General features: G+C 43.8%; 1 protein-coding gene across 3 annotated transcripts in view; it reads left to right on the top strand.

Annotated features, from left to right (window-relative positions):
* Positions 1-15,946, top strand: part of FGD6 (FYVE, RhoGEF and PH domain containing 6) — an 82,858-nt gene that overhangs the window by 54,388 nt on the left and 12,524 nt on the right. The window contains exons 9-13 of one of the 3 annotated variants that reach the window (XM_084810257.1): positions 9,753-9,803; positions 10,570-10,628; positions 12,581-12,652; positions 13,929-13,997; positions 15,147-15,230. In XM_084810257.1, coding sequence (XP_084666383.1) covers positions 9,753-9,803; positions 10,570-10,628; positions 12,581-12,652; positions 13,929-13,997; positions 15,147-15,230 — 335 coding nt within the window. The remainder of the gene's footprint in view (positions 1-9,752; positions 9,804-10,569; positions 10,629-12,580; positions 12,653-13,928; positions 13,998-15,146; positions 15,231-15,946) is intronic. The other 2 variants (XM_084810259.1, XM_084810258.1) reach the window with 2 other exon arrangements.

The following is a 15,946-nucleotide window of genomic DNA, read 5'->3' on the forward strand; positions in this document are numbered from 1 at the left end:
CTATTTATGCTGAGTTAGTGAATTCCACACTGTTCAGACTTCCTCGGTCTGTTTTGTTTTCTTTGTGTCATGTTAGTGCGTTGGCAGGTCAGGAGCGGTAAATGTTGGTTTTGATGTTGTTGCTCTTAGTTTAAGAGACCATGGAGTGAAATGCAGAAATAATTTCACAATTTGTCTTCCCTCCGTGACAATTCAGAGGGTTGTATATTCTAAGCATTCTATCTGTGATGAAATGACTCTTCGATTAATCAACTATGAATAAATAGGTCATTTTGCTAGTTGCTTAGAGGACTGTGTATGCCAATTGCTAAACATGTATGGCTTGTGCCAGGAAAGTATGATTATTTCTTTAAAACTCTTCTATACATATAAACATATGTACAGATATACATACATACATACATACATTTGCATGTACATACAGTTCTGTGCACATGAGAGCTTCTCCATTCCTTGATATTAGCAGCAGAAAACTTCATGTGGACAATATGGAATCCCTGTGAGCACGCACAGTGGTTTTTAGATAAAAACAGGGAGCTCCTGCATACCTGGAGCTTTGAAATAATGTATCCCTCCTGCTTTCAGTTACTTTTGCTCTAATTCCACTGAAATCAATGGGATTTAAGTATTTCTAACAGGATGCACTATTGTAGCCTACATCGGTTAGCTCAGTAATTCCAGTAAGACTGTTGTAGGCCTGCATTTTCCACTTCTTATTTGTGAAAAGCATGGAATTGGAAGCATGTGTTCAATATCTACTTTGTGGTCACAAGTTTTATCCCGCATCAGAAACTTTTCCTAGAGGAAAGGAGTGTGGACATTTAAATAATAACTGTAGGGAATTATCCTCTGATGGAAGAATCCACCTGTTTTGAATATGGAAAGCCAGAAGTACATTTTTGCAGTCACGTGTCTGTTATAAATCATTACTGAACATTAACCATTAGGCTATGATAAAGAATTCTGGCTTGAGAGACTAACACATTTATTGTGGCATAAACTTTAATGAGCAAAAAGTCCACTTTCTTAGTTGGATGATATCTTCATGCACAAGCCCACAAAAGCTTATGGTACATCTTGTTGATCTTGAGTGCACTGCAGGACTTTTAGGATGCAATCCTGTGCACACTAAGACCCATCGAATACAGTGGGACTTGCATCTGAGTAAACATGCATAGGTTTGAACTGTTAGTCCAAAACAACTGTTGCAGTGTTGCCAAAACAGCAAACTATTCTGGAATTTGTCACTATATTAAGTTATGGCTACAGTCAGACTGAACCATGGTAAAAATTCCTGAAGGAATTTTTTGATTCCTTGTTTGATTCTAACAAGGAATCAAAAATTCCTTGTTAGAGAAACAACAGTATTGTAGCCCCAAAAGACAAATTTAATAGCAATTTTCTATCTATCTATCTATCTATCTATCTATCTATCTATCTATCTATCTATCTATCGTTTTCCCTTGTTTCAAGGAATGCTGGATTAGATGTTCAAATTGGAAATATTGCCATGTCTGAAAGAAAGGCTGTGGCCATCAGAATTAAAGTGTTCCGCAACAGGTTGTTCTGTCTTTTTTGTTACTGTACCTGACATGAACCCTGTGGTGGTTTTGCCAACATACTGCATGTGGCAACCCGGTTACATGCACTTGATGACATTCGATGACATATATTACATTGTTAGATTTGCAAGTGCTATTCTGTTTAATAAGGTAGTCATTGTGCTTTTGAATGTTGCTGTTTCATGCAGAAACAACATGATTAATTAATTAATTAATTGTGTATGTTAATACATTTGTTAGGTGCTGGAAGACATAATATTCTAAGACACATGGTTAACCTTTATTTGCCATTGCATTCTTCTGATATAGAAAATCTAATTTCCTTTCCACACCCACACAAGAGCTAAGTATCATGCAAATGGGAGCTGGGGGGAAAGTAAATTAGGAGGTATCTCTATGAAATGGTAATTCAGTCTTGTTTCTCACCTCATCTCCAACTCTAATGAAGCATAGTATCTGCAACTGCATTTGCTCTTATTCATCCCCTGTTCCCATCTTCCACCCCAATCAAAATGTAAACTCTAACCACCTTGGGGAAGGGCCTGTCTCTCTTGCTTATGTTGTTTTGTAATGCGCTGTGTAAAGTGATGGTGGTGGTGTAAATAATAATACAGTAGATTTGCAATACGGTACAAAGCAAGGGTCGGGAATGCGTGGCCCTCCAGATGTTGAACTACTTCTCCCCTCATCCTTCACCATTGGCCATGCTGGCTAGGGGTGATGGCAGTCCAACAACAACTTGAGGGCCACAGGTTCCCCACAGCGATGTAAAGATTTCTGAATGCAATCATAGCAGCAGCAGATGATAATGATGATAATGATAATAATAATAATGAGGCCCCCATACTATAAACTTGCTAAAGTGGCGAGCTTATAGCATGGGGGCTAAAGCCTGAGTTAGATGCTCTTCCTTCTAATTTGGAATAGTTGGAGTAGATTGTGGCTACTGGTAGTGGAAGTGGCATTTGGCATACATCCAAAGCTGTGTTTCCACACTATTGGCTTCACCTGGCTTTTAACTTTGTTGCAGTGTTTCCCCAATCGCATCTGCTCCTTTTCCAGTTTCCACAGTGCTTAAAGTCCCGGCTTATCGCTGTAGCTTGGAGCTCCGTGCTGTTTCCACTGAGCTAAATAATCAAATTATTTTCTTGATGGCTGGATGGAGTCTGGGTTGGGTCTGATTACCTCATCTGTGTTCCTGCTGCCTCCTCTATTCGAGGCCCCCTTTCCTCTCCCCACTCGCTGACTGAAACATACTTCTGGGTGGGGTGGGGGGATTGGAAGTGAACATGGTCAGACTGGCAGGGGCTGCTGGAACAATCGGAGAGGCTCCCCCCTCCAGGCTGTACTCCCCTTAATGGCAACCTCGGGAATGAGCCTTATTGACCACCACATGAGTTGCTTCTGAGTAGACTTCCTGGACGTAAGCCCGATTTTTCCCATTTTTCCCCCTTTCCCGCTAAATAGCAGGCTACCATATTAGGAGGTACCATTAAGGCTACCGCATTAGCAGGCACACGCTAAGTCGCTATCTCATTATCACACTACTGCACAGGTCTTCGACCAGTGTGCACACCCTCTATGTCAGTATCTTCCTATGGCTCTGTCACTCAGTTACGAAATAGCACTAACATGCATTTGTGCTATCGTGTGATAGTGCATTATTCCAGGGGTGCCTGCTGACTCCTGTTGAGGTCAAGGGGGCTTGTTCCAGAAAATGTGCTATCGTGCAATAGCACAAATGCCTGTTAGTGCTATTTCGCAATTGAGTGATAGAGTCATAGGACGATACTGTCGTAGAGGGTGTGCATACTGATCGAAGACCGGTACAATGGTGTGATAATGAGATAGTGACTTAGCATGTAATATGAAAACTAGACTATGATGCTTGTGGCAGCATTTCCCTGGTCCAAATGACAGAAAGGAATATTAGCCGTGGATCCACCCCACATGTAGTTCTGTGGAAGTGATCTGAGATAAACCTGATTTTCAGGCTGTAATGGGAGTACTTGCTTGCCCACAATAGCAGGCTTATACGCACTAGTGTTCTAGTGCTTATTTTCAATGATGTTTTAAAAGTTGGTTGCTTGGCATCCTGCTCCAAAACGGTGATGAAACTTCTGGAAAACAGGGAGGGAAAGGGTTGGGTCACTGAGGTCATGAGGAACACACCCAGAAGGGCCGGGCTACACGCCCCGTGGGCAGGCTATGATACCAAACCCAGTGGGGTTGTGGAAACAGGTCGGTAATGGAGCCAAAGTAAGCTGGAAAAGTCGGACTATAACCAGTCTCAGAAGAAGTGGTTTTTCAGCGATAAAATGCGGGGCTGGTGCTGAATGGCCACAACGTCATGGAAGCACAGAGACCTTACCGCGCAGCCAGCATGGAGTAAATTACTGGTGGAAACACAGCCCAAGAGACAGTCTTATACTTATTTACATATTCCAGGGGTCTTCCTTAAAACATGGAAAACCAGTTCTGGAGTGGAGCTCTAGGGGAGCCGTGGCTCAATTTAATCCTTGACTGATTGAATTCCAATAGAGCACAGCAGCAAAATGAGTAGGTCTTCCAGTGATTTAAGGCAATTGTTTATTTATTTCCCTTCCTTCCGTTTACTCATATCCTTCACTTCTTCCTCCTATGTGCTATTATTATTTGTAACATCCTTCTCTAGTGCTGTTTGTTTGCCAGAAAAGCATTTATACTGCTCTACTTTCCTCAGCCTTTGCATAAATAGTAAGTTTTCTCCCCTGCACTACTTATGAGAGATATTCCAAAAATGCTGTATTTATCTAGGAAGAACAATGTGGAATTTTGTCTCACATAATTGCCCATCCCATTAAATGTTTAGACTTTAATGTGAAAAAAATCTTTTTGTTGAAAATAAAATGTATATTCAGTGCATGTGGCTATAGAAAATCAATGTTAAATATTCTGCTGTAAACTTAGAAAAGCACTTGGAAATAATCAGCAGTCCTGCGTGCGAGATCTGCACAAACAGGCAAGCAGAAAGATCAACCAGCATGCTGCTATTAATCATCTCCAAATTAGCACAGACATTATGGAAAGTGGTATTTGTAGCAGAATGTGCCCAGTCTGAGCCAATGCATGGTCTTGAGGGCACATGAGGCAGCTGAAGCTAAGCAGGTCTGTGTCTTGTTAGTGCTTAGATGAGAGACAACCTGGGAACTTCAGCCATCCCATCTTGAATTCCATGGTGGAAGAAAGGTGGGTTATAGATATACAGTCAGGGCCAGAAATATTGGAACAAGGATAACTGGTTTGGCAGTTGGCCTCTGTACACCATCACACTGAAGTTGAAAGGTAACACACCCAGATGGAAGTGAAGTCAGGACTTTCAGCTGTAATTCAAGGGGTTTGGCATACACACATCCCATCGTTGGTGGCTCATAAGTAATGGAACGAATGGCTGACAAGCAGCTGCATGGCCAGGTGTGGCCTGTTTCCTGGGTACCCCATGACCAATCAAGCAGATAAAAGGCCTGGAGGTGGTTCTGAGTGTTACATTTACGTTTGGTAGCTGTTCACTGGAACTCCCAACATGAAGTCCAAAGAGGTGTCCATGCGAGTGAAGGAGGCCATCATTAGGCTGAGGAAACAACATAGACCCATCAGAGAGATAGCAAAAACAGTGGGAGTGGCCAACACACAGTTTGGAACATCCTGAAAAAGAAGGAATTAACTGGCCAGCTCAGCAACAGCAAAAGGCCTGGAAGACCACGGAAGACAACTAAAGTTGATGACCGCAGAATTCTGCTCACCTGGCTAGATGTTGTGAACCCTTTCTCAACATCTAGCCATGTCAAGAACGCTCTTGAGGAGGTAGGCATGTCACTGTCAACATCTACAGTCAAGAGACGGCTTTATGAATGTAAATACAGAGGCTTCACAACAAGGTGCAAACCACTGGTAACACTCAAGAACAGACAGGCCAGATTAGCCTTTGCCAGCAAACACACTTTGAACTGATGAGACCAAGATTAACTTGTACCAGAGTGATGGGAAGAGAAAAGTATGGAGAAGGAAAGGAACAGCTCATGACCCAAAGCATACCACATTATCTGTCAAATATGGAGGCAGTGTTATGGCATGGGCACGTATGGCTGCCAATGGAACCGGGTCACTGGTGTTTCTTGATGACCTGACTGCTGATCAAAGCAGTAGGATGAATTCTGAAGTGTATAGGGCTATACTTTCTGCTCAGATTCAGCCGAATGCTGCCAAACTGATAGGACGCCACTTCATATTGCAGATGGATCATGACCCAAAGCATACAGCAAAAGCTACCCAAGAGTTTCTCAAGGCAAAGAAGCGGGATGTTCTTCAATGGCCAAGTCTCTCAATCCAATAGAGCATGCTTTTCCCTTCCTGAAGACAAGACTGAAGGCAGAAAGACCCACAAACAAGCAGCAGCTGAAGGCAGCTGCAGTCAAGGCCTGGCAAAGTATCTCGAGGGAGGAAACTCGGCATTTGGTCATGTCCATGGGTTCCAGACTTCAGGCAGTCATTGACTGCAAAGGATTTTCATCCAGGTATTAAAGGCAATCCTTAAGTATGAAATGATGTTGGTTTGTTCCACTACTTATGAGCCACCAACGATGGGTGTGTGTGTATGCCACTGGCTGTCCTTCCTGAATGGTTAGTGCCCACTTTTGTCAAGCCCCTTGAATTACAGCTGAAAGTCCTGACTTTGTTCCCATCTGGGTGTGTTTCCTTTCACCTTCAATGTGGTGGTGTATGGAGGCCAACTGCCAAACCAGTTATCCTTGTTCCAATATTTCTGGTCCTTACTGTAAATGCGTTAAATAAATATGTATCTTTGTAACAATCCCTAGGAAAAAGTCTGTCTCTACTCTGACCATTCAGTCAAGACCTGCTTGGGTCTCCTGGCATTTTTGTATAGCTTTCAGCTAGATTCTTAATAGCTGTGAAACAGCCAGGCTGGTGCATTGTCTTCCAATCTGACCCCATCTGTTATTCCCCACCACGATTCTTGCTCTCTTCTGACTGCGGGGGAGAGAGAAAGCAATCTGTTTCAGGAAGATGTGCTGCATGTGATCCCAGCTCCCCTTCAAGAGTGGATCAAAATGTTTTAAATACACATTTAATTATGTTAGGATGCAAGACAGCTACAGTAAGCACTTTTAAGTCTCTTTGAAATCAATGTGTCTGAGGTTTTCTGTCATGTAATTACAATTTTTAATTCTGTTCTGGTTAGGGATGTACGAAACTCTTACCGGGCTCCGCACCAGGCAATCCGCGGTGGGGGGGAGGCACTCCGTCCCTCACCCTGGAATCCTCCCTGGCCGGCTCCACTCCGCGGCGACTCCGTGGAGCCGCCGGCCGGGGCCTCCCGCAGCTGGACATCCGGCCACTGGGCTGCACAGGGACGCAAATGACGGCCGCCGTAGCCGCCGCCATTTGCGCCCCTGCCTTTTGCTGTGATAGGCTACATATATATTTCCGTAGCCTATCACAGCCTCTGCAGGGATGCAAATGGTGTCTCTGCGTTAGCCGTGATAGGCTACGTAAATACTTACGTAGCCTATCACGGCTTTTTGAAAGAGGTGAATGGTGGCCGCAGACGTGGCCGCCATTCAGGGAGCACCGGAACAGCCGACAAAGGTAGTCTCCATTCCGGGCCCATTTCACGAGGTGGTAGGGTGGGTGGCTTCGTTCCGCCATGGATTCCGGGGAGCCGAATGTGCTGGCATTCGGCCTCCCTGGAATCTGTGGCGGAATTCTCCAACTTCCCTAATTCTGGTTAGGGATGTACGAAAATCACTTACCTTTTGGGAATTATGCTGATGGTGGAGAGGGAGGCATTCTGTCCCTCCCCCCGGAATCCTCGCCGGGGGGGAAGGTGCTCCGTTCCTCCCCCCCCCCCCGAATCCTGGCCGGCTGGCTGTGCTCCGCAGCGATTTTGCAGAGCCGCCGGCCGGGGCCGCCAGCAGCCGGACATCTGGCCGCTGGCTAGCAGGGACACAAATGGTGGCGGCTGTAGCCGCCGCCGTTTGCATCCCTGCAGTCAGCCGTGATAGGCTACATAAATGTTTACGTAGCCTATCACGGCTGACTTAAAAAAAACACAAAAAACACGCGCATACGCAAATGGCGGTGGCCATGGCCACCGCCATTTGTGTTCCTTATTTTGGCACGTCTTAGTCTACGTAAACATTTATGTAGACTAAGACAGTGAAAATAAGGGGAACGCAAATAGCGTAGCGTCTACACGTGTGTTTTTTTTTGTTTTTTTTTTAAGTCAGCCGTGATAGGCTGCGTAAATCTTTACGTAACCTATCACATTTTTTTTTTTTAACTTGGAAATGCCACCGCCGAACTGCCGCCGGAGCTGTCGCCGCCAGGAAGATCCACCCAAGGTAAGTCCCTTCCCGGGGGGGCAGGGTGGTGGTGGGCTGTTCCGCCACCGATTTCGGGGGGCCGAATGCGCTGGCATTTGGCCTCCCCGAGATCCATGGCGGAACTTTCGTACATCCCTAATTCTGGTTGGAATAATTATGTGGTAAAACAGGACCATCTAGTGGCCAAAAGGCAAAATAGATTATAAGGCAAATAAACGTGTAGCTGTTGCTTTGCTTAAACATCTTGTACAATTATATTGATGAATTATATTGAATGCAGTGGGGCTTACTTCTGATTAAACTTGCATAGTATTGTGCTGTTAGAACATGGTATCATGTGTCTCCAAACTCAGCAACAACGCACAGGGGTCTTTTTGTTGGGCACATGTGAAAGGGCTTTCTCCTGTATTGCTCCCAAACTACAGAATGCGCTTTCTCAAGAACTACGATTGGCCCCACTCTCTTAGCCTTTAGAAAGGCTATAAAGGCGCATCTTTTCTGTTTGTTTGTTTAAATAAATAAAATGTAGCTTTTTAAAATATGTAGTTTAATGTTTTTATATTTTTTAAATTTGTAATGCTTTTGTATGGTTTTGTTTTAAATGGTTGTACACCACTTTAATGGCTTTTTAGGAGATAAGGCAGTACATAAATGTGACTAATAAACAAACAGAGGACATTCTTACTGCACTGAAGATTCAGGACAGGTAAAAGGAAGTCCTTCTTCACCCAGTGCATGGTTAAACTATGGAATTGGCTACCGCAGGATGTAGTGATGGCCACCAATTTGGATGGCTTTAAAAGGAGGTTAGACAAGTTATTGGAGGAGAAAGCTATCAATGGCTACTAGTCCTGATGGCTACATGCTACCTCCAGTATCAGAGGTAGTATGCCTATGTACACCAGTTGCTGGGGAACATGGGTGGGAGGGTTCTGTTGCACATGACATGTCCTGCTTGTGGGTTTCTCGTGGGCAGCTGGTTGGCCACTGTACGAACAGAATGCTGGACTAGATGGGCCCTTGGTCTGATCCAGCATGGCTCTTCTTATGTTCTCATGAAAGCATAATATAGCAAAAATTAACCACTTCTAGGTCCCACATTTCAATGAAAGGCAAGCTGCTTATGTACAATATAACAATTTATTTCATATCTCAACTTTTCAGAATGTTTGATCTAAGAAATAACAAATTTCTTCGTTATTTGTTATTTGGGGGGTTGGACTCGATGGCCTTGTAGGCCCCTTCCAACCCTACTATTCTATGAAATGTTTATAATGCAAATTCTGTCCTATTCAGATCGTGCAAGATTTTTTTCACATTTTCAAATATGTCACTAATTATTGGTTGCATTCTTTAGTTAACACAATATACTGTGATTGTTCATTGAAATAGCAGCTGTGAAGGTAGGCCTGACTAGGCCTTGTAAGTAGTTTGGTTGAGGCAAGGTGCCTGATGGGATTGAGAGAGAGAGAGGGGGGGGGGGTAACTGTAACATGCTCATAAGCAAGAAATTCCTATCCACCAAAGTAACTCATCCCTAAAAATAAGAAGGCCGCTGTGCTGATAAGATTGTTGCTGAGTACTAATTGGTTTCTGAGCATGTGTAAGTATATTTTCTTTGTTCTCCAACTTTCAGTCTAAATAAATGCATCTTGTTTCTTTTATTTGGGAGAGACACAGTTTCGTCTGTCTCTCCCATGGCTGTGATGTGCTTTAATAAATTTCTGACTATTCAACCTAACCTACCTTGGATATTTCCTTAACGCAGCATTCTGCTCTCTTCCTTAATAATGTTCTCTTTCCACAGATTATTTAAAGAACCTTTTAGAAGATTCAGCGGACTTCAGAGATACTCAAGGTAATTGCTTTATAGTTAGACTCTAGTTTAATGAAAAATGCAAATCTTCTTGAACTTAGTAATTTATGATATTTGGTTGGCAGTACAGTCCTGGGGTTGGATCCAGAGTTCTGTGAAGGGTGTTCTGCTCCTGGGTCCCAGCTCCCCCTTCTCCTGCAGTCTCCTGTGCCCTCTAAACGCCTGCTCTGGAGGGTTGAGGAGTACTCTGGAACAGCATGACAAGCTCCTGAGAGGGAAATGGGGGAATCAGCAGAAATTGCCCCCCCCCCCCACACTTTTCTAGTTATGGAAGTTCGACTGGGTCCAAGTCCATTCTGCGAATGCAAGGATTGTTTTTTCCAAGCTGTGTTGGAACTGATGCATGAAGCCGGCTCTAAAGCAGAGGTATTGAACCTCAGGCCGGGGAGCAGAATACGGCTCATCTCGTTCCCCAGATGACCATGCCCCTTTCCTGTGACTGGTAATCATTTGGTGGTTTCCTAGTTTTTATGCAGTTTTCCCCCATTCTAAAATGCCTCTCCTAAGGGTTGCTTACTGGCAGTAAGAGCTTAAAGCTAAAGTGGGCTGGTATTTTTGTTGCTTTGACCCTACCCCTTTTGCCTGCAGCCCCACTCACCACTGGAGTGCCACATAGATAACAATTTCCCTTATTTCCTTTCAGTTACTCTTTAAGACTGTGTGTTTTCCATAGAACTGGTTGTGTTCTTCATACTGACCCACGTAGTCCAAATAGCAACAACAACATCAATTCTGTTTTGCTTTTAAGATGCCCTTGCTGTTGTCATAGAAGTGGCCAACCACGCCAATGACATTATGAAACAGGGAGTAAGTAGTATCTCAGTTGTGGAATTTATATGGTTGTACACGTAAAAATTCATCAGCAGCATGTTTAAAACAATTCTAGTTACCATATTTCTATGCTGTTCATAACTGGGCCCCACTGTGCAGCCACCATTTTGAACTGCACCATGGTTGGGTTCTTGTTTTGTGAGTAGGCTCAAACTCTGGAAATAGATAGCAGGCTGAAAGCTAGCACTTGCAGTTCTACTTTGTGGAACTCCCTCCCAAGGGATGTATGGCTGGCATTTTCAGTCTTGGCATTCAAGAAGACATTAACAGCCTCTATTTCAAGTGGCTTTTAACAGATGTACTCTTACTGGACAGGCTGCTGAAAAATTGTTTCTACTGGCTGAATCCTACTTTAACGCAGCCTTCACCAACCTGGTGCCCTCCAGAGGTGTTGGACTACAGCCCCCATAATCCCTGAGCCTGCTGGCTAGGGATAATGGAAGTTGTAGTCCAACATGTCTGGAGGACACCAGGTTGGGAAAGGCTGCTTTAAGGTATTCAGTGTTTTTTTAAATTTCAAAGTTCTTTAATGTAATACTGTAATTTTAGTATTGGCATTTACCACCTTGGGATGACTTTTCCAGAATAGCTGCTTTAAGGTATTTATGCTTACTTCAGTGTTTTTTTAAATTTCAAAGTTCTTTAATGTAATACTGTAATTTTAATATTGGCATTTACCACCTTGGGATGACTTTTCCAGAATAGCAGCCTAATACACATATTTAAGTGTCCTGCTTAAAAAAAAAAATTCCTTTCCCACTGTTGTCTCTCCAGGTGCCTCAAAAGGGAATGTTAGGAATGAGGGGTGTTGGGGTTAAATTGAGGTGGTCTGTAGCTGTGTTTGCACAAAACAGTAAGGCAGAATTGCTGCAAACTCTGGCTTATCAGTAACGAGAAAGCATATTGGTGCATGCTGACTGATCATTCCAGTGTGGCTCCTCCTGTAAGCAGGAGTGGCTGAAGTAAGCATGATCTTACTAGCAACAGAAAACCTAGCATTGCATCTGCACCCAAACTCCTGGCTTGTATCCTCTAACTACTCAGAGTTTGAAGCCGGGGTTTGTAGTTTTCTTCACATCCTGACAAGCCAGGATCCGGGTTCAGACACAACACTAAGCTTTTTATTGCTGGTAAGTTCCTGGCTATTTTAGCTGCTCCTCTTTGCAAGAGGACCCAAGCAGGAGTGATCAGACAGGATGTTTGCTCATTACCGATGAACCAGAATTCTCAACAGTTCTGCCTTATCTGTTTGGTGCAAACACAGCTACAGACCACCTCAGTTTAACCCCAACACCCCTCATCTCTAATATTCCCTCTTGAGGCACCTGGAGATACAACAGTAATTCTCAGTAGTTCTGACTTCCCCTTTTGTGTGAATGCAGCCTGTGTTTAGAACTAAGCCTGTAATTTCAAGCCATAAGACTTGACCTGAACCTCCAGCTTGTAGCTTCTCTAATTCTGCTCTTCAGAAAATCCTCTTTCCCTGTGTGGCTTCTATTTGTTTGTTTGTTTCACAACCTTTATATACTGCTCCACATCTAAAACAGATTCTGGAGCAGTGAACATAAAAGGTAAAATAATAAGAAGATAAAAACATTTTAAAATTGTTCTTTTAAAAACAGAATACCAATAAAAACTAGCTGGTCAGCTACGGAATGCTTCCTGGAAAAGAGCTGTTTTCAGGAGGTGCCGAAAGCAGCACAGACTTGGTGCCTGCCTGACTTCCAGGGGCAGGAAGTTTCTAGTGGTATATTTCATAGAACGTGGAAGTGTGACTAATTTAGGGCAGAAGAAGTGTCTGCACTTCTGAAGACAGTTTGAGTTAGCTTCCAATGTGGCTCTCTGGTGCTTTGAAAGGATTGTATCTTATATTGGCAATATTTCTCATGCCCATTTGTTTACAGTGACTTTATACTTTCACCCTTTAGGATAACTTTCAGAAGCTTATACAAATACAGTACAGTTTAAATGGTCACCATGAAATTGTACAACCAGGGAGGGTAAGTTCACTAATGAGTATGAATGAGATTATTAGAAAACTAAATGCCAATTTTGTAGCCCAGTTGTGGGTTCTAGCTCTAAAAGAGAGGGTGGGGAGATGGACTAGGTTCTTTGCTTCATTACCCACCTCCAAATCCCAGAGTGCAGGACACGGAATAATGGGCTCAAGTTACAGGTAGCCAGATTACAGCTGAACATCAGGAAAAACTTCCTGACTGTTACAGCAATACGACAATGGAACCAATTACCTAGGGAAATGGTGAGCTCTCCTGCACTTGGAGGCATTCAAGATGAGGCTGGACAGCCATCTGTCAGGGATGCTTTGACTTAGATTCCTGCATTGAGCAGGGTGTTGGACTTGATGGTCTTATAGGCCCCTTCCAACCCTACTATTCTATGATTGTATGAAATCTGTTAGTAAACATTTCCTCTCCAAAGGCAAGAGTGCTACTGCCATGGTGGGAGGGAAAAGAAAGCAAAGCCTGGTACCATTACCACAATCCACTATTCTAGTTTCTGATGCTCCATGAAGCTCTGCTTATACCAACCCTGTCTAGGTTTGCATTATATCCCAACTAAAATTCAACATGTGAAATTCAGCTTCTCCCTTGTCCCTGTTCACACATAACAACAACCCATCAGTTTAAAAACTGATGAGTTGTCATGCACGAGCAGGGGCACTGCCTGTAGTGTGCCCAGCTCTTCCGCTTTACAGCACAATCCATGATTGGCTCCTTCATAGGCTGTGTAGCATGATGTGCGAACCCAGACTGCTGGGTTGTTTAGAGGCTAAACAGCCCAGCAGTTAACCCAGCAACAAACCGTGGGTTAACTGCTGGGTTTGCACATCACGCTGCACAACCTACAAAGAAGCTGGTTGTGCGGTAAAGCGGAAGAGGCTGGCATGCTGCAGGCACCTCTCCTGCTCATTCCCAACAACCCATCAGTTTTTAAGCCGATGGATTGTTGTTACGTGCGAGATCACTGCCTATATGCAAAATGCGGCCTCCGCCTTCTCCCCTCCTGACTTACAGCAGCAGCAGCGTCCTGGCTGTACAGACTTAATTTTAGTGCTAATGGTAGCTGCTCCTCTCCTGGCAATTTTCACCTTCCTTTTTTCTTTCTCCGCTCCTGACTCCATGGGCCCGTTGCTTTGTCAGGCTCTTGGTTAGTATGTCAATAATCTCTTAAAAGTACAGAAGCTCCCTTTCTTTTGAGTGAATGTATGCCTTCAGCAGCTGATCTCTACATTTATTTATTTGCTTTATCATCCAGGTCTTTTTGAAAGAAGGAACACTGATGAAACTGTCCAGGAAAGTTATGCAGCCACGAGTGTTTTTTCTGGTAAGATACCATGAGCATTTTTACGTGCTTAATGCTAGAGTACTTTCATAATGGTGCAGCCAGTCCCACTACAAATATAAATAACTAGCAAGTTCAGCTAATGGTTTTGAATAATTTATACTGCAGTTTGTACTGCTGTTTTTCCCTTCACTGTGGCTTCCTGAATTCATCTTCTATGAGTGCAATGCAGCACTCTTCCCATTTTCCTGGTTAGGGGCCTTTACTTTTTGAAAAAGTTCTTCTCAAAGTTCAGGTTAAAAGTTCAGTTCTTGTAAAAACTAAGGCTACTTTTTCAGATGTGCCAAGGTCTATGTACAATCCAGACATCTACTATCTAGTTAGACTAGCAAGTCCTTTAAAGAATGGTACCAATCTGCTGCAATAGTACCTATCTGGAGGGGTGGGAGTTCAACATCATAGGGTTCATATCCTTCACACTGGTTCCCCAAATAATGGATGCGTGCTTGATCATCCAGGTCTTTTTCAAAGAAGGAACATTGATGAAATCGTTCAGGAAAGTTATGCAGCCACAGTAGGCAGGATCCAACGGTGACATTCCACAGACTCAAATAGTGCTAGCGGAGCTCCGCTGAATCTTTCCGTTGCGCAAGCGGTTGCCCCTTATGCTTGCACAACTGGTTGTCCAAGCAGTTGTGCAACTGGTTGCACAATGCATCGTGCAACATGTTGCACAGTGGGTGCAAGCAGTTGCATAACCAGCTGCATAACAGGAATGCACAATGGGTTGCACAAGAGTTACGCAAAACCACTTTCGCGACTGTGCTTTCTCAGAAGTGACTTTAGTTGGATTCTTCTCTTGCGCGTAGTTCAGTTTCCCTACCGCAACATCATTTGCACTAGTGGAATGACACAGTTGGATACTACCCAATTTCTTTGTGTATTTGGTAAGATACCATGATTATTTTTACATGTCTAAGGCCCCAGGATGCTCCTCGGGGAGAGGATGAGCTTGGGTTGCCATGCCTGGTCACAGCACATTGCTGCATGCCCACCATGGTGGTGGGGGTGGTGATGAGGGGCAGAGTTGACTGTCTGTTGCCTGCCCTGTGTAGGTGGAAGTTTGCACTGAAGTGTACACATTTCCTTTATTTTAAATACAGTGTAATTTCAATCATATTTATATTGCAGTTTAATGATGCTCTGTTGTATACAACTCCTGTACAGTCTGGAATGCATAAACTCAACAACATGCTGTCATTGGCTGGAATGAAAGTGAGTGAATGAAATTTCTCCCTGTCATGCCTTGTAACACATAGCTTGAACTCCTGCACCAAAATCTTCTGTAATAAAACATTAAAGGGTGCTAAGACAAAGATCAGCTGTTCCGCTGCAACCTTTGCTAAAGAATACCATCTTTGGTTTACTGATAATGCCTGTATTTAATGGAGACTTCTGTGCTTTTCTTAGAAGAAATCCTTCTTAAATGTATGGAGGATCTGCTCTACAGTCTGTTTTCTTGTTTATAATGTATTACATGTTTATCCTCCCCTTCCTCCAAGGGACTTAGGGCAGCATACGTGGTCTCCCCTTATATCCTCACAGCAACTCTGTGAAGTAGACTGAGAGATGGTGAATGGCCCAAGGGTATCCAGTATGCTTTGTGACTGAGTGGGAATTTGAACCTGGGCCACTCTGATCTCAGTATGGTATAGTGGCTATGGTATTGGACTATCATAGCTCATGGGTACATGGTGCCTTAGCTTAGGTGCATCATAGCTCATGGGTACATGGGACCTAGCTTTGCTGTGAGCAGGCTTTCCCCAGCTGGGGAAAGCCAGCGCACAGCAAAGCCACCTTGGCCAAGGCGCCAGATGGAAGAGTGCTCCTCCATTCTACATCTCAGCCAGGGTGGTTTTGCCTGCCCCATGCTGTCCCCCATCGGAGAGGAAGCAGGGTAGGCAAAGCTAGTGGGGAAAGGAATCTCTGCT

This window comes from Heloderma suspectum, chromosome 7 (assembly GCF_057233095.1).
Source record: "Heloderma suspectum isolate Gila_16-S chromosome 7, 16-S_ref, whole genome shotgun sequence".
Taxonomy (NCBI): Eukaryota; Metazoa; Chordata; class Lepidosauria; order Squamata; family Helodermatidae; genus Heloderma; species Heloderma suspectum.